General features: G+C 43.1%; 1 protein-coding gene across 1 annotated transcript in view; it reads left to right on the forward strand.

Annotated features, from left to right (window-relative positions):
* Positions 1 to 24,907, forward strand: part of LOC102384022 (dynein heavy chain 5, axonemal-like) — a 303,673-nt gene that overhangs the window by 276,540 nt on the left and 2,226 nt on the right. The window contains exons 74-75 of the mRNA XM_025201485.1: positions 11,754 to 11,962; positions 22,945 to 23,166. Of these exons, the coding sequence (XP_025057270.1) occupies positions 11,754 to 11,962; positions 22,945 to 23,166 (431 nt within the window). The remainder of the gene's footprint in view (positions 1 to 11,753; positions 11,963 to 22,944; positions 23,167 to 24,907) is intronic.

Raw genomic sequence — 24,907 nt, forward strand, 5'->3', positions numbered from 1 at the left:
TCACTTTCACAAATCAAAATGACGGGAACAGGATTTGTTGAGGGTTCCCCCGACCCTCGAGCAGCTTCTGTAACGCCAGAAACAAAGGTAGTGTGTAAGCGCAGAGTCAGACATGCTGGCAGCAGTGAGAACTGAGATCATAGTCCCAGCAAGGAAAATAGATGCAGCCTTTTATTTTGGATTTCTCTCATGCTGTGTTACCTGCTTAGTACTCCATAAACAAAACTCTACACTTGCTTTATTAATATTTCTCACATTCACTTTTTGTCATAAAACTCGAGCCATTTGTCATTTATTTCTTTTATCTTACTACTTTGTGCTTTTATAGTAAACCTTTGGAACTGCTGACTTCATGAAAAATAAAATTCATAAAAGCTATGCAGTTGGCCTTAGATTTATTATCCCTTACGTCTTTCATGTGTCATATGATCACAGTATCTGCATAGCTATTTACACAGTGCTTAAACTGTTAGAAGAAAAATACTTTTCTTGTTAGCATATGACTTCAGAATACTACACTTCCCCTGGAAAGCTTTTGCACAACCTATAATAAATTAAGATTTGTTTCTGCAGCTAGCTGAATCTGGGCTGTTCTTCAGACTTTATAATATTAGTAATGCAAGTACTGTGTAAACACCTGCAGCATAAGCCATGAGACCTAAATGGAAAGCAAGCAAAAGAGAATTAATGGAAATTTTGACTTCAAAGTCACTGTGACGTTCATTATGGAGAATTTCTTCAAGACTTAAACACACTTCTTATTATAACTACACTTTTGGCACCCCTAATTTTAGGATATCAATAAGCAATGTTCTAGTATTCTTTAATCATAAATTTATGCCAGCTTGAAAAATTTGAGAAAACGCGGATAAGGATACTGGAGAGCAAAAAGTGATGCATTCTTAGATATGTTTCTAATTTTTCTGTTCCCGTATAAACTCAGAAAAGGCTTGGTATGGAAATCCCAAATTTGAAATAAGAGTTTGATCTTGGTAAGTACTGGTGCTTTTCATTAGTTTTCATAGGTTTCCGTTGTGGACTTGACATGTTATTAAAAGCCATTTCATCATTTGATTTCAGCTCTTTGTTGTTCTATTTGGTGGAGGCTGGCTTGTAGATTGGTTTTAGGTGTTTCGTTACCATTGTATCAGTGCCATATATGAACCCTAAGGTGCACAGTCAACATGTTGAAATATCTAGGACCTTACATAAAAAAATAAGTGTCATGAAGAGTCCCTGAGGTATGTGGGTATACAAGCTGTTGTTTTTCTTCTTGAAAGGCCGTGACATTGGAAGAAGGAGGCAAAAGAGGCTCTGAATTCTACTCCCGTCTGCAATTTCAATGTAATGATGTAATACTCTGCACATAGCATTTTACAAACATGATTTAGTTTGACCTCAGATTATCCCTAGGAACTAGGCAAATCATTGTACACTGATGTTACAGTGGGAAAACCTGAGACTAATGGAGCTGATCATGCTTACGCATATAAACGTGGCCATGACAGAAGACAACTTAGAACCCCTTTTCTTAACAGCTAGCTACAAAGATGAAAAAGAGGCCTACTGCAGCCAAAGCTAATGATATTTGTGCTTAGGTCATTTGATTCATGCAATGAGGCTGAAAAGTCCTAGATTCTTTCCTCACTGATGATCCCATAGGTTGTATGGGAGATACAGAAGGAGACATCAGAGTAGTCCTCTCCTAGAATTTTATTTGAAAATGTCTGGAGGATTTCAGTAAAGGCAGTCATGAATTATAGCAAATGGAAAATCTGTATTTGTTAGACTATTTTGGGGAAAAAAAGTCTGTCTCTTGCCACCTCAGAACTAAAAAATAGCTTGGCTCAGCAACTCTCAATGTTTTCTGTTCTCCTGATTCTGATGAAGCCGGCTTCCTCTGATCATTCTTTTCAAAATTAGATTAGTTGATTTTTGGCTTTATTAAGAAATGTATGCATACTAGGTAAGGTGATGATTATCAAAGACTGCTCAGAAGAAACCTTACAAACTTTGGACAAACCGAGGGAAACAAAAACAACTTTTAAATAGTTTAGATCCTTTTTGTGTGGGCCGGGCGCGAGCCGGGCCCTTTTTCGTGCTGCACGCGGGCTGTGGCCAGCAGCCCGGGCATGCGGGGTTGGAGAGAGGGGCGCGACAAGCTAGAATTAGGCACAGACTCATAGCGGTAGTTTTAAAGATTGTTTACTTACACCAGAGATGGCCGTGGTGTGAGCTGGAAAACTTGCTTGAGTTGCGGTTACAGACAAAGACAACACGGACGGTCACGTGGAGTTTGCTAGGCTCCACGGAAACAGAGCTCCGGATGCTCTGGGTGAGCGCGCCACCAAAATTGGACTCGTAGATATGTCTTATAATTTTTATCGCTTGAAGACGGGAAGAGGTGGGCGATGGATCAGGTTGCCAAGCTCCTCTGAATCTCACACAGGGGTCTTTACTTCCCTGCCGTGTACCCAGAGTCCCCACGAAATGGATGTGGAGTCCTCTTCGGCTTGGGCAGAAACCGCTCAAGCCTCTTATATGGCTAACAGGCCAATCGTTAGCTGCCACGTGGGAATAATTTAGAACTAGCCAATAGTGGGGAACAAATTTGCATGCGGGTGGCGGGAACTCTTTTGCACCGTGCATTTCTCTTGCAACTTGAGCAATGCACCCTGCAAAAGAAGCTGCAAATAGGTGGGAAACTCGTCCTTGCACCAGAGTTTTCCTCCGCAGCAGAAAACTCCACCGTGCAATGAAGTTGCAATTTGGCGGGGATAATTCTGGTGCCGAAGCACACACAAAATCATACCTTTGGGTTATGACACTTTTAAGCAGTGTCCTTACAGAGTTCTACTGGCCTTCCTTGGAATAAGATTTTTTTTCTTCTTTTTTGGGTTGGCAAATAAAATATTGGTACTAATTTTCTCTTTATTACCAGTCCTGATGATAAATACGTTGGTAAACAGATTTGGTTCCTGAGCTGGTAAATCTTCTAAACAATATGCAAAGCTACTTTGTATATGGCCTTACTGAATAGTGTATATGGCTATTTTGAAAAATGATGCAGAATTCTGTTTCTCCTAGTTGTAAACCAAACTGAAGCTTGATACTGAGTTACCTAACTAAAGCATAGGAGCAATTCTGTTACCTCTCTGGGAATGTAAGTGCCCCATTTTAGGGGTAGGATCTCCCTTCATAATAGCGCATAAGTCTCCCTGTTCCTGTAATGGAGGACCTAGGTGAAATGGAATTCTACCCTACGTGTATTATTTTTTTACATATATCATATTCTCCACAGTTGTCTGATGTTACCTGACTATAAGGAATTAAATCAATAGAGTCCATCAGGGAAGAAACAAAAAGGACAAAAAGTAATGACAAAGACAAGTTACTGTCTAAAAGAATCCCAAAAGTCCTTGAGAGATTAATCTGGACTGGAGGGAGCTATAAATTGTGAAATGCTGCTGCTTGGGTCCAGCCAGATTCTCACAGTTCCCTTTTCTCATGTTGACGTCTTGCATCATTTGGGATAATACGCTGTTAAAGGACCTAGGGTCTAAAACAAGAAAGGGTGTTCAGTAACTTACCAAGGGCTGCTCAGAAAATTGTATTGACAAAGATGCAAGGGGATACACAAAGAGCATACAGATTACTTCTGCAAACCTAGAAGTGGAGGTGACTGGACTGGAAATAAAGTTTGCAAAAGAGATGAAAATTTAGGTAAGGGGAAATATTATTTAGGCCTCTTGTTTGCATCTTTCTACTGCCTTCTCTTTGCTGTTGGGTGAATAAATAAGGCTTGTCTTTGAAGAAACTGTTTTCGAATTGCTTTAATCAGCAACCCCCATAGGCTCCAGGAGGAAGAGGGCTCACTTGGAGTTGCTGGGCTGGTAAACTAGGGGCCCAGAGCACCTATTAAAGGGCAGTAGGATCCAGAAACAATGTCAGATAGTCAGGCCTCTTACTTGAGTTGTGAACTTGAGAGAGAGTAGAAAAAGTTGACAGTGTAGTAACTATGTGGTCACATAGTGCTGGAAGTGTTTGCAAGAACTCTATAAAGCAAGAGCTTTATTACCAGCTATGCATAGGAATAGCATGGTCTTCACAACACCTCACACAGACCTTCTGGGCATGTCTACATGTGCATTAATGTGCCGTAATTATGGCGCATTAAGCTTAGTACCTGTAATAACAGGTACTAACTTAAAGAGCTATAATTGGCGCTACTGCACAATAGCACTGGCACACATCTTTTGTGTGACACTAATGCACAGTAGACTAATTCTACTGTGCCTTAGTGCATTAGCATGGCTTTTGCTGCAAAGCACTAATGTACAGTAGAATTAGTCTCCTGCGCTTTTAGCATCTTGTGTAGATGCACCCTCTGTGTGGCAAAGGCACAGTCCCTATTACCTTGACAGTAATATATGATTATGGAAATGAGAGGCTTAACTCTCTCCTCATGCTGGTTTTATCCCTGTCTAATTTCTTTGGCTGTTATTCCTGATTTATATCTATGCAACTGAAAAGAGAATCGGGCTCTAAGTGCAACAGTTGCCTGCAACAATGTGTAAGATCCCTAACATCTGGATATGATTTTTATATCTCTGGCTTGTATACAGACCTTCCCAAATGAGAGAAATCAAGTTACAGACTATACCCAAACCTGTCTGTAATCAAAATTATTCAGATCCAGCTTAGTATGTGGGTTAGGTAGACCAAATAGTAACAAGAGGCTACTGCTTAAAAATAATGGAAGTGCTAGTAACATCTGAAGAAAGCATTCATACTGTTATATGAGTCGTTCTAAATTAAGATTCACACAATAATTTAAATGTTTTAAAATGTAGTTTTGTAGCTGCTTGACATAATTATTTTAATTGGTGACAAAACTCTGCTATTAAATTGAACACCTACGGTAGTCTCTGTTCATCACTTCAATGAATTTGGACATGCTTTGAGAATGAGATGGTATTAACTCAGGGCAACTGGGAAGAGGAAACCTATTTTTAAAAGCTTTAATCTGTGTGCAAGAGAGTTGCATACAGTTCGTGTTATTTTAGAAACATAAACATTTCCCAAAGTCTTTAAATGGTCTGACCTTTAGTCTGTCAACTTCATATTGGTTTTGTTGCACCCAAGAAAGGGAACACCATCACACAAAATCCCAAAATAAGTTAGTTAAAAACAGTAGGCAAGTGAGGTTCATGGAACATTATAGCTTGACACTTATAAAGTCATAGGCTATTCAGTCAGTCCCTTTATGGATACCTGCCCTCTGATATTTTAGGTAGTAGAATTATATTCACTCAATAAATCATATGTCTCTGATGTATTTCTAAGGCATCCATCGCAGTGTTGTTTGGGTGTGCATACATTCTGCAGGATATTTGCTTATATTGGTCTCATTTTGTAATAAATTCAGTTTCAATGCGCAATTTTTATTTTTAACAAAGCATGTCATCTGCATGAATGTACAGTATAACAATGCTACAGATGGCACATGGTCTGCTAGGGTGCTAAAATTTAAGTGCTGTATCCCTGCTGCCAAAGCTGACTCCTACTCACTAAGCTTATTAATGCAAAGTTGTAGCCAGGGCCAGGAAAGTGAGAACATCTTCTCAGCTTCTACCATCCTTCTGTTGGGTTTGCTTCATGTCCTGACCAGAAGTCTGAGTGCCTTATGTTCAGCAGCAATTGTGAGTCACCATGCAGGGTTATTTTAATAGTGTTGTCATGTGTAACACAACACTACCTGCCTGACATGGTTTCCTTTCTGTCTTCATATCATGTAAATGAAGCAGAGATTGTATTCCCTTAGTTGGGAGGCTTCAGCATGTCCCCCTTGGATGGCATAGCTGATCCCTAAAGCACCAGAGGCAGCTGGCAGTGGACAAGGGAGAAGCCTGCTGAGGGGTCCCCCAGGGAAAGCATAACCATAGATCCCAACTCTATCAGGGCCTAGAAAATTGAACCCCAAGCCCAGTTAAGGGGGTGTTAAGAAGGCCCGCTACCTTTCCTTGTCCCAGAGTACCTGGCCATGGGAATTTGAAGCAAAAGTAAAGAGACTACAAAGATGGGAGAGAGTGTTGTTTTGAGGTTCTTCTAGCCAACTGTATAACCTTGCAAAGTGACACAGAGTCAGGTTTCGAAGTTCCAAGCAAGCCAGAAGTACAAGATGGTTTATTGTCCTGACACCTCTTTACTGTCTGCTCTGGGCTTATATAGGCACTGTGAATGGGGCCTCTCCCTGAGAGATGATTGAGCTTGATTACCCACATCTGGAGACTGGGCCTGGGACAGAATCTGCTCCAGCTGTGCCTCAGCTTATTATAATATGGTTACAGACTGGAGACATGAGAGTGGATATTATAGACTGGGTGGATTCACCCTGATGCCCAGACTTTTGGCTGTCACTTGTACACTGCATGTCTGATGCATTGGTTCTCACAATTCTTTATGGCATAATGGACCAATTTGTACCATTTCTCAGCTTTAAACATCAACACTGCATTGATTCAAGGTTGTTTTTAGATAGCGCGTGTATTTTTTCCATTGCCTACAGTACAGTTGCTCATAAGGGATTTTCTTGGGGAGCTAGTTATCATCAGACATACTGCATCAGCCAGGCCACCTTAAGCTACAGACACACATGCACTTGGAGCAGCTTCTAAAAGGGACAAAGAGTTCCTGCTCAGTAGGATGCATCAGCTGTGATGCTTTGGCACATGTTCATAATCCTATAGGACAGTGGTGCGCCTAATTCAGTGTGTAGAGCCAGGGTTCCCCGCAGGTCCAGAAATTTGGCAGCACAGGAGTGGTGCCACTGCTCCCCCCCACTGCAAAATTCCAGACCCGTGAGAAGCCCCATGGGCCAGATGACACAGTTGTTGGCCAGATGGGATTAAGCACTCCTACTATAGGATACAAGTGAGCTAAATCACCCTAACTTTGACAGAGTTAAAGCAATGTAAAAGTTGGAATGTTTTTGCTATACTTGTTTTGCTATAGTCACAGTGTGACCAGAAGTTTGTCCTCCTTTTTTAAAGCCACTCTGACTACATTTGTCCAGCCCCTCAGTTGTACCTTCATAATCATAGTATATCTGACATATATTTACTCTCTGGAGTACTCTAGTATTTGGAATTCTCTTATGCCATCTTTTTCATTAGCTTTCCTAGCTGCTTTAGATGGAAATGTTTCAGTTGCTTGACATGATAGCTGTAGGTTGTTCGTGCTTCACATGGTTCTAGAATTTTTTAATTTTGTCTGCAATTTATACCTCTCTATCTCTTAAATGTTCATGTAATCTTTTGAAGTCTGTCTGTGTTATAGTGATTCTGTTGGAAACTTCATCATTGAATGAACTTTGTGTGAGAATGACCCAGATGGATCAATTCACCTGTAGCTTGAAGCATATGCCATTGATTGGTGGTATGTAGGGTTTACCAGACACAGGTTGATATATAACCTCTGACTTTTTAAAACTAATAATCAGTCCAAAATGTGAGCATGTAGCTGCAATGCATATCTTCCTGAGAACGAGCAACTAGGGCAGAGTCATCACCCAGTGAAAACAACTTTGTATGTGTGCAAGCTTGTTTTCACTCACAGACATCAGGGATTAAATAGCTATGCATCAGTTCTGAATCTAGTCCAGATAGTTAGATCAAGACCACAGAAAACAACCAGCAGTATGTGAACAAACGACACTAAATAGTATGGGTACAAGGACACAGCCTTCTTATATGTTTGCCACTAGAAATGGCGTGGAGATAGTCTCACTTCCCATCACTCGTTCCATCATCCCATCATGAATTTGTCTAACCATTACAATGTATATGTCAGGACACCTGGTCTGCCCAATATTAGAAATTTTCAGAAGCCTTTTCTGCTGATTGTGTCAAATGCCTTTGTAAAATCAGCAAAGACACAGATTAAATCAATATTCTGCTCTTTTTTATTTCTCTTCCACTTGCTGTACAACAAAGGTTGGATATTTTTTCCTTGATCCTTATTTACTGGTGGGCAAAATTTCCCTGCAATATGGCAAGTGAAGAAGCTAAGTATGGTGCTTGCAAGGATCTTGCCAGCAACCATTAGTAAGGAGATTCCCTCATAATGGTCACACATGCATGCACACACACATACATAATGATGAGAGGTGTTTCACTCATACTTCATCATATTTCATTGCTGCCAGTTTGGGTACATACATAATCATCCATGAACACAGGGCCATATATCCATATATGTGCATATGTGACCATTGTCAGGGAATCTTATATATAAACAGAACATTATATATATAATGAAATGCCCTGGCAATGGTCACATATGCACATTATATAAATGTATGGCCTTGTTTGCATGGATGCTTATATACATGCCTGAACTGGCAGCAACCTATATGAAGTAATCTGCAAAAGTACAAAGATACTTTCTATTACTCATATACATATTCCCCATGCTGTTAGTTGCTTTCTGCGATCTTGAGGTGTGTGTGTGTGTGTGTGTTATTCATATATAATACTTTATATATGAAACATAGAAGTACCTTTGTACTTTGGCAGATTGCTCCACTATGCCATATCACCCAAAAGAGCACTATGGACACTTCCTGTGCAGTGTCTTGAGATTACCACCAAAACCAAAAACCCACCCACCCCTTCCCACTCTCCCTACTCTAAACCTGAAACTGATGTGGTGAGGTTGCTCTAGAGGCAGTCCCCATCACCATTCTTGAAATCAGTGTCTCTAGCATCCTTGAGAGTGGTGGCAGGGGATGTCCCTCAAGGGTTTGCAGAACCTCCATTCTGGGTTTGGAGCATGCAGAGCAGCAGCAGCAGCAGGAGCAGGTTGGTGGGGCTCAGTTTTGAGCTGTAGTCTCATTACAGAGATGATGTACACATGTCCTGTGAGAGACTAGATTAAATAATTTTATCAGTTATATAGACTTCAGTTGGAATAGCATGAGCGCCAGGTTTTTTGCTACTTTAGATCAGTATGATTGCCTTTACAGTCCTTAAAGTGATAGATTAATTGGCAAGAATTTAATTGATGGTATGCTGCTGAGGGAGTTGATCAGTGGCCACATCCCTGATGCTGGATTCCACGGAAAGCAGGTTTTTGAAGAGGACAGCCTGCCATTCTAGATTTAGTTCTTTTCAGTCAGGAGGGCGTTTCCATCAGATTTCATAACAAGGATGGAAACACTTGGATGAGGTTTATTCACTGTTTTAAAACCACCATAGGACTTCCTTGTATCACTTCAGTCAAAGTATGACTGTAACTCATTTGCTCTTTTGCTTTGCCAGGTATCACGCATAGCTCTCAGTTTAGATTGGAGTGTTATGCATATTATAAAAAGTACATTTTTGAGTGCTGAGGTTTTGTCAGTTATCTAAATTGAATTTTAGTGATGTTTCTCAAATGATTTCTTTGTACCTGTAGCATTCTCACTGAACCAGTCTTGATGTTCCTGGACATCCCTACTAGCATGCTATTCTTTCCCAGTCACCTAAATGGCATGCAGTAGCTCAGGATAGAAGCCCGGGGTGGGGATGGGGGTGGGGGAGGGGAGTGCTAAAGCAGCCATCCCTTCCCTTTGACATTGTTGAGCTGGTGGGGTGGGGTGGCCAGGCCCTGGCAGGATGCCCTGATTAGGGAGGGGTTTAAACCCCCACCCTGGCTTTCACCATCTCAGGCTTTTCCCCGGCTCACTTGTCAAGGGACAGGAGTGTTGCCGAACCCCAGGCCCTTGCTAGCACTCTGAGGCAAAGCAGGATGTGCAGTGCATGCATCTGTTGATAATACCAAGCTTTTCAGTCTCCCTCTCCCTGTCTGCAAACCTGACAGGGCTGCAGACCAGCAGGAGGGGCTGATAAAACCACAGTGTTTATCAGGCTGTTAGCAAAACAAAAGCCCCTCTCATTAGTTCAAGCTCTTCTTAAACACCTTGTTCCAAGGAGGGAAATTACCAGCTGACCTCTTGATTAGCTTCAAAAAGCCCTAAGTAGACACTGTTCTGTCTGCCTTTGTCCTGTCCCAACGAAGTTGGAGATACATACACACACACACACACTCCCTCCCTCCCTCTCAGCATTAGGTAGCATACCACATGACTAGGGTCCATGGGGCTTGGGTCTGAGGTGTGGGAGATGGGAGGGAGGGGGGAATTATTGCTTGAGCAGTGAGGGAAACCAAGTAGATTCTGCTGGGCCTGCAGTCTTCCCGGGATCTCTGGCCAGGGAAGAGAGGGGCAGGCCCAGCCTGTTCTTTGCAGCCCAGGGCTGCAAAGCATGTGGGATTCTGGCTTAACTTAAACCAGGAAGGGGTCTGGGACAGACATTGTATAAACTGGCTTGACCCAAATCAATTAAGTCTGATACGACATTCAAACAGGTTTATCGTAAACCAGCTTCAGCCATTTTGAAATTGGTTCATGTGCGCTGAATGGCTGTTGTGTTATAGGTTTAAACCAGTTTTTCATCATTTTGACCGGTTTATGTGTAATGTCTGTCCCTAGCCTAGGTGTCCAAAATGGCTACTCAGATGGCCAGGAAAGAATAGAACACCATTCCTAGAATGTTCACAACAGCTGTGTGCACAGGCTCCTTGAAGCACCTGCAATCAGCTTCCTTGTTGCCAGAAGTTTTAATACTAATATTTAGCTGCAATTCTACTGCCTTCTGTAGCTCTTGCTTTACAGTATCACACTTCAATCTTTTGATATATGACTTCTTCAGAGACATTTTCCCTTAAAGTCTTGTTAGGTGGCTTGATACAAATGGAGCTTTGCATGGATAATGCAATGGACTAAGCAACTTCTTTCTTGACAGTGAAGTAATCAGTCAAATGCCAGTGTTTGGAGCAGGAAAGATCTATGAAGCTCAGTTCTTATTTAAAACAAAAAAAACCCCAGTTGTTTGTAATTATAAAGATATGTGTGGAAAATTTTGTTAGGAATAAAGACCATTGTGGTTGCATTTTCCAAAGCCACGTTTACTAATAATACCTACCCAGTTAGATGGTTTGATTCAATATGAGCATTGAAATTACCCTAAGTAATGATCTTGTCTTTCTGGAAGTTGGTATATGCCAGGTTTTTCATGGAACTGTTCTTTGATGCCAAACAGCTTGACTTGCTTGATGTGCTGGCACTGATGAAGCATGGTATAAGCAATGAGTGCCACTTTTAATGCAGGCCATTTTAGTATATGTAGAACATGTGTCTGCTGTGCCACTTGAAAAAGGAAAATTCTTGCCTGTATCCCACATTCAGCTAATATTACAGTGCTGGGGACTCTTGATAATGAAAATGCATGGAGACATTATCAATAACAATTAATGGCAATGAATGGATTCTCAGCTGTCAATACATACTGAAAATATAGATGGCATATATAGAATATGTGTATCAATTATGTTATACAGAAGGTGGATATTAAACTATTTTTGTAATTATTCAGATTTCCAAGCAGAGGTATGAATATCAATGAGGGGGAAAAAAACTTGTCAGGAAAAAAAATCGTGATTTATACTCATAATAAACATGATTTGGTCATTATTAACCATGGTTTGAGTCCTGTTGCAGATATTTGCTATGTGAAAACACAAGACTCCATTTTAACAATTTTGTAATTAGGAACAACAGAAGCTCCTTTGGTTTCAGAATATTGTTTTATAAGTTTAAATTTATTTTGAAAGTCAGGGTAAGTCTCATTCTGAATTTTTTATTTATCTTTCAGGAACCATTATTATGTCAGAAGATTTGCGTGACGCACTGGATAATATGTATGACGCCAGAATTCCAAAGCTGTGGTTCAAAATTTCTTGGGAGTCCGCAACTTTGGGGTTTTGGTTTACTGAGCTTCTTGAGAGAAACCAGCAGTTTAGCAGTTGGCTGCTGGATGGTCGACCAAATCAGTTCTGGATGACAGGATTCTTTAACCCACAAGTAAGATTGCCAAATCATTCTCAGTGCAATTGTCCTAAATCCTGAGAAATAGCCAAATAGTAGAGCTTCTGGCTAAATCAGTATTTGAATCGTGGGCTAAATAAACTCCAAACCTTAAGGAGCAGATGTTACTTAAACCAAATTCTCATTATTGAAACAGCAGGAAGTACCTTCAGATTATTATAATTCAGATCTGTATGAGTTTGTTAAATGGGTTCCTTCACATTTCAAATACTACTTTCTTTTTCCATTCACCTGTCATAATAGTTTCATTAATCTATTTAAAAATTCCCTAGAGCACACCATAAATACAATTCAGAAGAAAATTTAAAGACGGGTACACGTGGGGAAAATGGCACTTGGTTCTGAGCCCCTGTGGACATGAGCTGTGAAGTGTTGTTCACTTTTTATACAGCACACAATACTGGATTAGGTAATGTGTATATATAGAGAAAAAAACCCACAGCTTTTATCTTGCTGTGTCCAAAATTACAAACAAATAGAAAAAGGTACACAGCAAAGCGAATGTCTGAGGGTGCAGGAAGGAAGAAAGATACCAGCCTAGATCATCTATATAGCAGCTATATGTTACGCCCCAGGGAATTGTGCAATTATGCGCATGTGTAATTTGGCATGTAAAATGTATGGCTGTACATAATCGCTTAATATCACGTAATTCCCTGGGTGTAGCTGGTGAATGGGAAGGGCAGCTACTGCCTACAGAAGGGGGCGGGGGTGGGCATGGGGGTGTGTGTAGGCTCCCCACTTCATGCCCCCCACCCTATGGTGCACAGCCTCTGCCAGCAGCAGCAGCAGCCAGTTGCAGGCCATTGGGGCGTTCCTGGCCAGGACAGGCAGAGCTCCTGGCAGTGCGCAGCTGCAGCTGAGTGCCTAGGACTGCATTTAGTTCCTGCCTGCAGTGCTTCAACCCCTACATGCTGGCATGGAGCCAGCCCATTCTGGCCCAAAGACACCTGTCAGCAAGCTGAACTGGGCTGGCTCCATGCCACCGCATGCAACCCCTGGGATTTGCCGGAGCTGCACACCACTGGGGGATCTGCCTGCTATAGCTAGGAGCACCCCAAGAAGCTGCTGGTGGCAGGGGCTGTTTGGGCAGGGGGTGGCAGTGGGGGCTGTTTGTAGGAGCGAGGGGGGCATAAGGCAGAGCGGGTGCACGGTGGCAGGCGCGTGGCAGGGAAGCCCACACCCACCCACAAACCCCACACACCCCTTCACAACCCCCTGATAACCCCCCATACACCCACACTCCCATACCTTCACAAACTCCCCCCACACACAACCAACCCCCACCATGCACGCAAGTACCTGCATATATTTCTAAAGAAGGTTCTAATATTTTTATATTTAGTTTAATTTGTAAAAAAAAAAAAAAAAAAGATCCTTTATAATTTTGAATTTTTCTGTGCATAATTCCCTGGGATATAATATATGAACTAGGCTGGTACGTGTGCCCATTCATAAAGATTCTGGGCACTATGGCATCTGGAAATTCTTTCTGAGAGCTTCTGGCCAGTAATGTTTTGTGGAATCTAAGGATAGCTACTGTAAAGACATGCAAGTAGCTGTGAGTAACTTGAATGTTAGCAGATCATAGGAGTGTAAGACTGAAAGGAACCTCACAAGGTCATCTAGTCCAGCCCCCTGCTCAAGGCAGGATCGTCCCTGACCAAACTATACCAGCCAAGTGTCTGTCCAGCCTGCTCTTAAAAATTTCCAAGGATAGAAATTCCACCACTTCTCTAGGTAGCCTGTTCCTACTCTTGACCACCCTCATGGTCAGAAAGTTCCTTCTAATCTGTCATCTAAATCTCCTTTGCTGCAGCTTGAGGCCACTGTCCTAGTCCTGTCCCCTACAGCCACTAAGGCAAGCCCATTTTCATCCTCTCTGTATCCCCTTCAGGTATTTGAAAACTGTTCTCAAAGCCACCCTCCCCTCCCCACAAGTCTTCTCTTCTCCAAACTAAATAATCCTTGTTCTTTTAGCTTTTCCTCTAAGTCTTGCTTCCCAGGCCCCTAATCACTTTCGTTGCTCTGCGCTAGAGTGTTTTCAAACAGTCTACATCCTTGAAGTGTGGGCCCCAAAACAGGACACCGTACTCCAGGTGAGGCCTCGCAAGTGCTGAGCAGAGTAAAAGAATTACTTTCCTTGATTTGTGAGTGACACTCCCATGAATACAACTCAGTATGCTGTTGGCTTTTTTTTTAATATGCAGTTATTTTACCCCAAGTGTAGGACTTTGCATTTATCCTTGTTGAATCTCACCTGATTTGATTGCAGACCACTTCTTCTGGTTACCCAGGTCATTCTGCAACCTAGGTGATGGAACTGTCTAGAATAAAAAAAGTGATGGCAGTAGCAAATACTCTCCAGGATTGATCATGGAGGATCTTCAGATGACTATTCAGACTGGTTATAAGGCAATCTATCCTTTTGGTTTCATAGTGCCAAGCAGCCTGTTCTTTGAGGATGTAGGAGTCCCAGGTCAAATGGTAACAAAATCGACCAGAGGTTGCCAAACCATGGCACAGTACTTGCGGCTCTCTGGAAATTGGCCAAAGGCCGCCCCCCGCCCCTTCTCCCGGAGGCAGCTCCAGGAGACAGCGCAGCCCAACACCTCCTACTGCTCCAACTTTCCCCACGGGGAGCACCCCCCGGGCCCGCCCTTCTCTCTCCTTCTCTCCCCCACAAGACTGCCAGCTCAGGTGCTGGGACAGGGGCTGCAGCCATGCCACTTACCCCAGGGTGCACTCCCCACAAGGAAAGCCAAAGTGGCTTGGTGCTGCGGCGGCAGGAGCCCGAACCTGTGGCCAGTGCCCATCGCAGGGTGGGTGTGCAGGGGAGGTTGATCAACTCCACTCCAAGTCACTCAGCAACCCTTCCCTCCCGCCACCTCCCAGCTCTTGAACTTTGGTGGAGAATCAGATGTGGCTCCCACAGGGGAGTAACTATGGCCACCCCTGAAGTAGACCAATAGTTTTGAAGAAGCTATTATACTTTCAGATTTGGTTTTGTTAAAGACACATGGTTATATTCCACTACAGGCCAGAGAGAGAGCACTGGGGAACACCAGCTGCCACAGTGCCAATGGCAGTGGTGTAATCAGCTGTTGCTGAGGTAGTAGCTACTTTTACCACCCCATCCCAAACCTTCTTCACACCCAGTTAAATTATTATTGCTACAAACACTTTAAAGTATCCCCGAACAGACTCCCAGCTATGTTCCTACTCAACTTTGTGGTCTTTCAAGTAAAGGCTAGCAAGAACTGGCCTTATTAGTTGGCATTGTTCATGCCTTGGTCTAGTGTCATGTTTGGAAATCTTCCAAGCCAAAATGAGCCATTTTGTTGGCTCAGGACATTTGGGTACTTCATTAAGGAGACAAGTAACCAGAGTGGAATGTGCCCAAACAAGATACCATCACAATTTGGAAAGGGCCTTCAAAAAGATGGAATTTTAAACACTGCATAGACACACAATTTTAATGGTCTTTATATACATAATGTGCCTGGAAAAATCCCAAATATTGTATATTAAAACAAACACACATCAGAAGACTATTGTTGTAGTTGCAGCATCATAACCTAGGCTGCAGTGGGCATAATATTTTGAGACAATTATCTGAAAATGCCCTGTAAAACTTGATTGATCCATACTGCATTTAGTCAGTAATAATGTTATAGTTATGAATTTAAAATAATTCAGTATCCCATAGTACAGGAGAAATCAATTCTTCTCTACTAAAATAGGCTCAGAAAGATCAAGCATTAATCCTACTGGAAAAATGGTTCATTTATAGTGCCTTACACATTTTCAGAAAATCCTTTTATTTGTAAGATGAAGTGCGTAGGAAAGGTCCTAGTCAGGTAGGATACGTCATGTCCCTTTTCCCGTCTCTGTACATCTTTCTATGAATAAATGTAATGGGTACCACAAGAGAACAAGATAAAACTACAGAGTTCAAAAAGTTCTTGCATTATAAAACAGGGCCTGATTCTGCTCTCACTTGCACTGGTTCTCCCCTAGGGGAATTTCAGTATTATTTCTAATTTATATTGGTGTAAGTAAGAGCAAGGTCAGGTCCATTTCCCCAGTCAACTCTGCAGTAAAGCACATGTGTAGATGTACACAGTGGGCATGTCTACACAAGATGATTAATGTGAAGTAGAACTGGCTTTAGGATGTCATGGCCAAAGCCATGCTAATGTGCCAATGTGCAGTAGAATTAATCTACTGCACATTAAGCATTACAAAAAGGCCATGTGTCTTCGCTACTGTGCAGTAGCACCAGCTACTGTGCATTTAGTTAACACCTTATATTAGAGGCACTAAACTTAATGTGCAGTAGCAACAGTGGATTAATGCATGTGTAGACATACCCACTGGGTGCATCTACACCTGCGCTTTACTGTGGAGTTGACTACAGTAGTTAGCTTCACAGTAAAGCATCACCATCTATACATGCACCCCTATTAGGGCACAGTAAATTATTTAACTCTGCTGTAAGATAGTACTGTCCAGGACAAGTACTATCCAATGGCAGAGTTATTTAGTGTTCTGCATATGCAGACGGTGACTGGGGCTGGCTGGGGCACGAGGATGCTACAGTGCCGGGCTGCCTGCCAGCTACCCCACGCTGTAGCGCCCTCGTGCCTCAGCCAGTCCCTCCACAGCAAGCTGAGCCAGGGCAGAACAGCTCTGGGCTAGCAGGCTGACCACCCAGGCCCCGTGCAAGTGGCTGGGGATGCTCCACCCCAGCTCAACATGCTGCAGTCCTAGGCCCATGTGTAAATGCTGCACCTGGGAGCAATAAACACTGGCACAAACTGCTCAGAGTTTATTGGTACATGCTAATTGCATGTGTAGATGCACCCACTCCAAAAAAATATTCTCCATGTATGTCTGATCCAGGTAAACCAGGTCGAGTGAAATGAGGACCATCCTTCCTAACCCATGAATTAATTTGGGACAACATTTAAAACAAAAATTTGAAGCAGTGTGATTAGCCATTGTTTACAAAATACCAGCACCTTTCCCACACCTTTGCACCTCTTGATTTTAGCCAGCAAATAAATAACTTTGCTCTGCTGTTTCCTTGGCCCTGTTTTTGTTTTTAATGCAGGCAAGCCAAAAATCAAATGTTGCTTTCTCCTGTAGCAGCAGGGTTCCAGGCAGGTCAGAAAGGATGTCAGCTGTCAAATTTTAACTTGGCAGTTGCTAGCTTGTGGGTGTACCAAGGCATCTGTCTGTCAAGCTGACCTATATTATCTTATTGTGTACTTATGCTCCCTGTCTGCTTGTATTCATGGTCTCTTACCTTGTACTTAGGTTGAAAGCTGTGGGGGACAGAGATTGTCTTTTTGTTCCGTGTTTGTAAAGCACCTAGTCTACTAGGGTCCTAGTGCATGACTAGGCCTGCTAAGGTATGTCTGCTCAGGCTGTCAGTGAAAAGTAAGACCCATGCACTCCCAACTCCGAAATGCAGTGCTGAGGATGCTCTAAGAGTGCCCTTCAACACTGCTTTCAAGATCTCTGCTTCTGGAGCAGCAGCAATGACAGTGTCTCTGGAGTGTCCTCACTACCACATTTTCAGGTTTGAAGCATGAGTTGATAGGGTTTATTTTTGGCTGCAGACTCAAAAATAACATGGAGCCAAAGTAGATGTAAGTTAGGCACCATGGGAATGCAAATAATAAGAAAGGTAGATGCAGTGACTCCATTCCTTAGCACACACTAACTTCCAAACAACACCACAGTATTTCATTATATAGCTGGGGAATTTAAACCACAAAAGGGAAACCTCCCAGGCTGTGAGGTAAAGAGGAACCAGTAGAGCGAGCTAATTTGAATCTACCACTCCATAGCATCTGCAGTTGGCTGATCCTTCATCATTCAAAGAGTCAAAGTCGGATTGTATTATTAGAAGGTAGAAGAGTTATTAGAAGGTAAAGAAAACAAAACTCCAGGCCACATCAGCACCCCTCTGTAAGCATGCTGCAGGGTGTCCAGGTGTGTGGGGAAAAAATGACTTGGTTACTTCAGAATCTGAATGAAACAGGTATGTGCTCCCAGTAACTGAAACAAGCTTCATTGTGAACAATTAGTTACCATAACTGCAAAAGAAAAGGAACAAAAGCCAGGCTTTGTACTCCTTATAGCAGCTCTTCAGTACCTGGGTGACTTCCTGTGCCTTTCTGTTTATTCAGTGTCTCCAAGGCATTAATTTGTGCATCTCGCTCCTTCAGTTCCAAGCTCTGATATTTGAGATGTTTTGTCCGTGTGCACGTTCTCTCTGGTGGTTGTCTCACACCGGAGAATTTTTGCCTTTCTGATAATGTGTGAAGTTCACTTTAGCTCTGCTTTCCTGCTGTCCTGTCCCAAGGGTCTAAAGGGTAGGATGCATTTTTCCCACTCCTCAATTTCCTGTCTGCTGCACAGCCTCTCTGTCTGTCTGTCTGTCTGTCTCCCTATATATATATAGACTCCATGGAAGAGGGGAAGGAGGACAGGATTCAAATGTGAGCATGGGCAATACATCTCAAAGAGCTTCAGTTGCTAGTAAGTAATTTTCTCATTCGAGTAACTGCATGCACGTTCTCACAGGTGGCTATATTGTAAAGCAGTGTCTGTGTATGTGTAGGTGAGTTTTAGAGTCCTAGGCTAGTAGTGACCGGAGGACCACTCTGCTAAGTGCTGCACTTGTCCTAGAAGCTTGCATTGTGGCCCAAAGCTTCATATATATTTGCATGGAGTTCCAGGTAGCCACCCTGCAGATAGCAGTCATGGCACAATTATGCAGATGCTATGGAAGTAGCCTAAGATGTAATGGAATGGGACTTTTTACTCAGGGAGGGTCCACCCTTATGGTCTCATAACATTCTTATATAATCCAAGATCCATTTAGCTAAACTCTGGGATGATGTTTCGAGAGCTTTCAGATACAGACACAAGTAACTGGACAGACTTTCTGAAAGACTTTGTTCTGTGGAAGTAACAAGCTAGAGCCGTCTCCACGTCCATGCAAATGCAGAGAAGCCTCTGTAGAGGAGGAATTAGTCTCCGAGAAGAGAAGCAACAGGCTAATCTGCTGCCCCATGTGAAAATCTGAGGAAACCTTTGATAGGAATTTGGATTGAGTTACTTTATAATGGGGAAAAGTATCACATGGTAGATTCTACATGAAGTCCTTGAATCCTACCCACTAACCTTGCCAATGTAACTGCATCCAGGAAAACCATTTTCCTGGAAAGCTGCAGCAGAGAGCTCCTTAGAATCATAGAAAACCAGGGTTGGAAGGGACTTCAGGAGGTCACCTAGTCCAACCCCCTGCTCAAAGCAGGATCATCCCCAAATAGATCATCCCAGTCGAGGCTTTGTCTACCCAGGTCATTGCTATAGGTTCAAGTGGTGATCTTATCAGGAGTGTGAGGATCAGATTTAAGCGCCACTGCAGGATTGGGCCCTTTACCAGAGGGAGGACTATAGGCAGATTCTTTTATTCCTTAAGAACCTTCCCTCCTCTTGCTGTTAGTTAATCTGGGATCATCATCAGCAATTTAGGATTTCTCACCTATAGAAATAAGAAATCCTGATCCTGGAACATTTTGCCCATGTGAAGGTGATGAATATATGAGGTCCAGTATCATCTTGTGGAGAGCTCACAGGAATGCTGGAGGGGACTCATACAGAAGGCTCCTCAGCCACAGAATGACCTTGAACGTTGACCTCTTGATCTACCTTTTGTGCTTTAGGGAGATCACTTTGCTTACACATTCTGCAGTCATGTTCTGGAGAGCAGGTAAATATAGCACCAACAGGGGGATCTGGTAGTCTAAGCACCATTGCCATAGGCTGACTGACTGACTCTGCATAGGCAGAGATTCGGCACTTCTCTGTCTCTTGGTATAGAACATTGTAAAGTTGTCCATGGTGATCTGGACATGATCCCCATGGATATGGCAGAGAAATGAGATGCAAAGGTTCAGGAGCCCATGTGTCTTCATATTGAAAGGTTTTTGCTATTGTTGCTCGTCACCTCTTGAACAGCAGGTGAAAATCCCTCAGCGCTTCGAAGCAGTCCTTCAGGAAAAATGGGAGTTTCTCAAAGGAGAACATAAATTCAGTCACTTGTGTTGTAATAGTTCCATTAGAGCCACAATGAGTGTCTCTTATACTAGAATTTGGCCTTTAACCCTTAACTTAATTAACTCTTCCCAGCTAATTCTCTTCCTAGCAGGAAACCATTTTACAATATGCATTCTGGGTTCTCTTGAATGATGTGAGCCAGAAGGCACCAACCTCAGGTCACTGGGATGTCAGTCCCATTTTCCCAGTTCTCAGTTCTCATAACTCAAATTGTAACACGTATCTAAGAAATGATCAGCAAACAGTGCTTGTGGGCATACCCAGTGTTCTCCAATTCCATCAACTTCCACTGGCCTAGCAGCCTGGTTTTGACTCCAGACTTTTTGAACCAAGGAGATGATGGCTTTCTTCCCTTGGATTTGGTACTGAACTATGTTGCTTAGAGTGCAAGTATTAAAGAATAGTAACAGATCTATTCACCCAGTAATTTCCAGCACTTGCCTTCCAATACTGTCACAGGTCCTGTCATGCCAGGACATTGGCAACTAGGTCTGGGGGTGCCCTCAGAGTCAGTAGAAGCAGCTGAGGTCTGAGGGGAGCATGCTGAGTCAGAGCAAAGGGTAGCCAGCAAGCCAGGCTCCAGAAAATCCACACAGGGAGCCAAGTCAGAGGTCCAGAGGGTCAGGCAGAGGGGTAAGAAGCTAGCTGGGTCAGGTATCCAGGAAATCAAACCAGAATTGGGTCAGGTATCCAAAGGGTCAGGCCAAACTTCGGGTTCACGGGCAAGCTGGGTCAGGTATCCAGAGTCTGTCAGGAAGTCAGTAATGGCACAAGCCAAGGGTGCAGCATCCTGGGTACAAGGTTGAACCTTGTTGACCAGACATTTCCTTTTCCAGGTCAGGGTTTATATTGGAAGAGGTGAGGGATCAGCTGATGCTGGCTGGCTGGCCACTCCGGTGGCAGGGAGTGGGTGTGTGGCTAGACCCAGCTGGAGGGTTCTGGCCATTTGTATCCACCCCCGTGCTTAGCTGAGAACGTGTCTGACCAGCATGACTGGCTGTGCCAAGCAGGCTGACAGCTCCTACTTGCTCCCATCCTGGTCTGATTTGCTTCCCATCCACTTACAGCTTCCACACTCTAGCCCTCTCTTACTCTTGGGTTTACATCTTCAATTTTGCTGCCCTCTGTGTTTGGAGCAGTTTCCTGATCTGTCTCCCAATTGTTTTCTCTCTCTCTTTCTCTCTCCTTCAAAATCTTTCCTGAGATTCCTTCCTTCTTTAGTCTCCTGTCTTAGGGTATAATTACACATTACAGTTAGCACATGCTAATTCTAAGGAAAGTTAGACTATGTTAAAGGTAGCACATGCTGCGAGCAGTCACACATTAATACCTTCTCTACTGTCCAACAGCTCTGACCTGCTGCTAAGGGGCTGGTGAGCAGGGGCATGACTAGGAGCTGCCAAGTTGGCCCTGTGCCTGCCCGGCTCACTGGCTCTTTAGCTGCAGTATAGGCCAAAGGAGAAGGAGGAAGAGGGTGAAGGGGGTCAGGGAAGCAGAGGTCACCCCATCCCATTTGGATTGCCTCCACGACTGCCCTGCTCAGTGGGCCCCATGGCTACCTGCTCACTCACCAGCCACCTTAGTGACTGCCTGGCAGCTCCCTAAGGAGAAGAGGAGTAGGGGGGAGCAGGTGGGTGAGGAGCTGCTGGGTAGTCACCCAGGTCCAGCAGGGGTAGTGATGTAGGTCTGTTTTGGGCCCATGAGAAGCTTCCAGGCCCCTCCTCCCCACTCACCTCTCCCCACTCACCCACTGCCCTACTGTTCCTAGCTGTCAGTCCAGGACTGTCAAGTTCTCAAGGATAACTAGTCCACGCTGGGAGTGGTGCCTCCTGGGATGCTAGAGAATTACAGATTTGTCATTTTATCTCAGTGGAGCAGCCAGAAGTGAAGGCAACTCAAGCTAGGTAGCAGGTTTCAAAGATAATCCTTGCCCAAAGTGGTATAACTTTACAACACAATTTTTAAGACACCTTAACATGTGGAAGCTTGCATTTTAAGTGCCCTTAATGTAGTCTAATTGTAATGTGCAACTTCATCCTTATACTTTCTCTTAGCTCTCACTTTCCTCCACCATAATGTTTTATTTTTCTGTTTTCTCTTAGATTGTAGCTTATTAGAGCAGGAAGTGGATCTCATTCTGGATTTCAAAAGTATTGTGCAATTTACTGTGCAGTACAGTTGAGTTTCAAACAAATGCAGATATAATAAAGATAATGTAACACAGTTTTGCAGTATGTCATTAAGCAGGGGCTTTGTTTCCCTCCACCGATGCCTGCATTTCAGTAATAAGTGCCTTGGGATCTTTTAAGATGGAAAAGTACTTTTACAGTGTAAATAATTAATTATATTACCATTGGAAAACTAGAGTTGCAGAGTACATTGTGAAATGCCAGTTTTATTTGTGATTTGGCAATTTCCTGTGTGCAGCAACAACAAATCAAATAAATTAATCTGATCTCTTTGTTGAATCTCTCTCTATCTGCCTTAAGTACTTCTAGCAGCACAGTAGGTGTGCCAGGTGGGCTCTTTTATGCACGTAGCTTTTATATGTTAAATACAAGTTTTACTTGGGTTCTTTTTTGGCACCCACTCACCAATACCAAACACATAATAGGGCTTATTATTTTGATTCTATATGAAAGTGCTTGGTTTAAACACTGAACTTGATTCCATAAATATATGAAATTCTGGAGTGTAGTGTGTCATGCTGTGAAGATCATTTTTATAGTCAAGTAAGAAATATTAGTGGGAAATAAGTGAAGTTCAAGCTTTCTTTTTTCTCTCTCTCTCTCCCGCTATTTAACATTGCTTTATTTCAGGGATTCTTAACAGCTATGAGGCAGGAGACAACTCGAGCTAACTTAGCAAAAGGCTGGGCACTTGACAGTGTTATTTTACACAATGATGTGACAAAAATGATGAAAGAAGATGTTACTAGCCCTCCTCCTGCTGATATTGGTGGTGTGTATATCTGCGGACTTTTCCTGGATGGAGCTGGTTGGGATCGCAGGAATAGTAAACTAATTGAATCTGCACCAAAGGTAACCACCACATTGTCATCAAAGAGAGCTTGACATAGTTATGGCATATCCAACTAAAACTTGGCATGCAGGGCATCCGCTGGGAATATCAAGAGTGAACTTTTGAGGTAGTGATTTCACAAAATATTTTAGCTGGAAAAAATAGGGTGGGATATGAGTGACTGGTTAATAACTCTGTGCCCTGCAACATGGAAGTCAGACTTGGAAGCAATCCTTACTCCAATATGGTAGAGCTTGGGCAAATCACAAAAGGGGATAAGACAAAATCACAAAAGGGGATACGAGCTTGCACTGCTCATCTGTAAATCCAAGAGTTGCTTTGGCCTCTGCCTGGCCAGCACAGTCAGTGAAAGGCAGGACAGTCATTAGAGAGAAACAAAGGAGCTCCAATATGAAGAGGAGGTTTTCCCTGTTACGTGGGATGGGCTTAATTTGAGCACTCCTTCTTTAGAGGAACCAGACAAATGTTCTTGTTCTAATGCAATAGTGAACCCAAACCCATATTACTATAAGTTCGTCTTAACATTTTGGCTAGGTAAGGCTGGTTTGATAGGAGCCATTACAGACCTGCCCACTTGGGTGATTCCAGATCCCTGAGATTTTTTACAAAAATAGATGGTCATATTTCACTTCAGTAAATTACGTTCTGCTGATCTAAAAACCACCGGCTCTACGGTGCCAGTAAGGTTCTGCACTCCTTGCTCAAACTGTTCTGAAGTATCACTGTATTCTGTAAAACTTTTCCAAAGTTTCAGTTGTAATAACACATGGTTGAGATAATTTATGCCTATATTAGCCATGGATCCTGCTGGCTGGTGCTGTTGCTTCTGCCAAGTGTAACTCCCTCTGTTTATGGTAAGAATTATTTCCCACAAGCGTGCCTTCCTTGGCGTGTTGGAGCACACCTATATTCATAGCGGGTGCATCTACATGAGATGCTATTGCACAGTCATTACTGCGCATTTGTTTAGTACTTGTATTAGCAAGTACTAAATAAATGTGCAGTACCCAGAGTTACTGCACAGTAGCACCAGCGAACATGTCTCAGGCAATGCTACTGCATAGTATCCTAACAATACTGTGCAGTAGCATTTTAACACTGTCCATGCTGTGACATGCTACTGCGCAGTCAGTGTCTCATGTAGACGCTCCCAGCATATGGCAAATCCTGCATGTAACTGTGATAAAGTTGACTGTTGGCGTTGAGAGTTATTAGCTGCAACCAAGTATCATTTATAGTGCTGGGTGAATCTCAGACAGTGAAGGGATCAGGCTCAGATAAACACCCAACGGGTACCTCTTTGTTCTTTGAAGGTACACAATCTCCAAAACACATGAGGAAAAGCTCTATTGTTGCTACTGAATAAGGAGAAGCTGGGGGAGAGGGGAGGGAAGGAGGAGAGAAGCTAGTAGGGGAAAAGAAGAAGCAAGGCTTCTCTCCTGCACTCCTACCTGCCTTCCCACTCTCACCTTCTCCTTCTCACTTGCTTGCACAGAGCTAGGCCTTCACTCCACAGCCTGCCCTGGGCTTTCACTGGCTTGAAGATACTTTGGAATCATACAGAGATAAGCAGGAGCATTGGATGTCAACTCTGTGCTCTGCCTGCTTGGAGACTGGCATATGTACTGCCAAGAGGGGGCAGCTGCCCAGGAGCACTCACATAAGCTAAAAAGCAAGAGAAACAAGCAACAACATGGGAGAGATGGTGCTCTGTGTCCCAGGGCAGCCACTTGTATGATC

The sequence above is a fragment of the Alligator sinensis genome, unplaced genomic scaffold (genome assembly GCF_000455745.1).
Source record: "Alligator sinensis unplaced genomic scaffold, ASM45574v1 scaffold386_1, whole genome shotgun sequence".
Lineage (NCBI taxonomy): Eukaryota > Metazoa > Chordata > Crocodylia > Alligatoridae > Alligator > Alligator sinensis.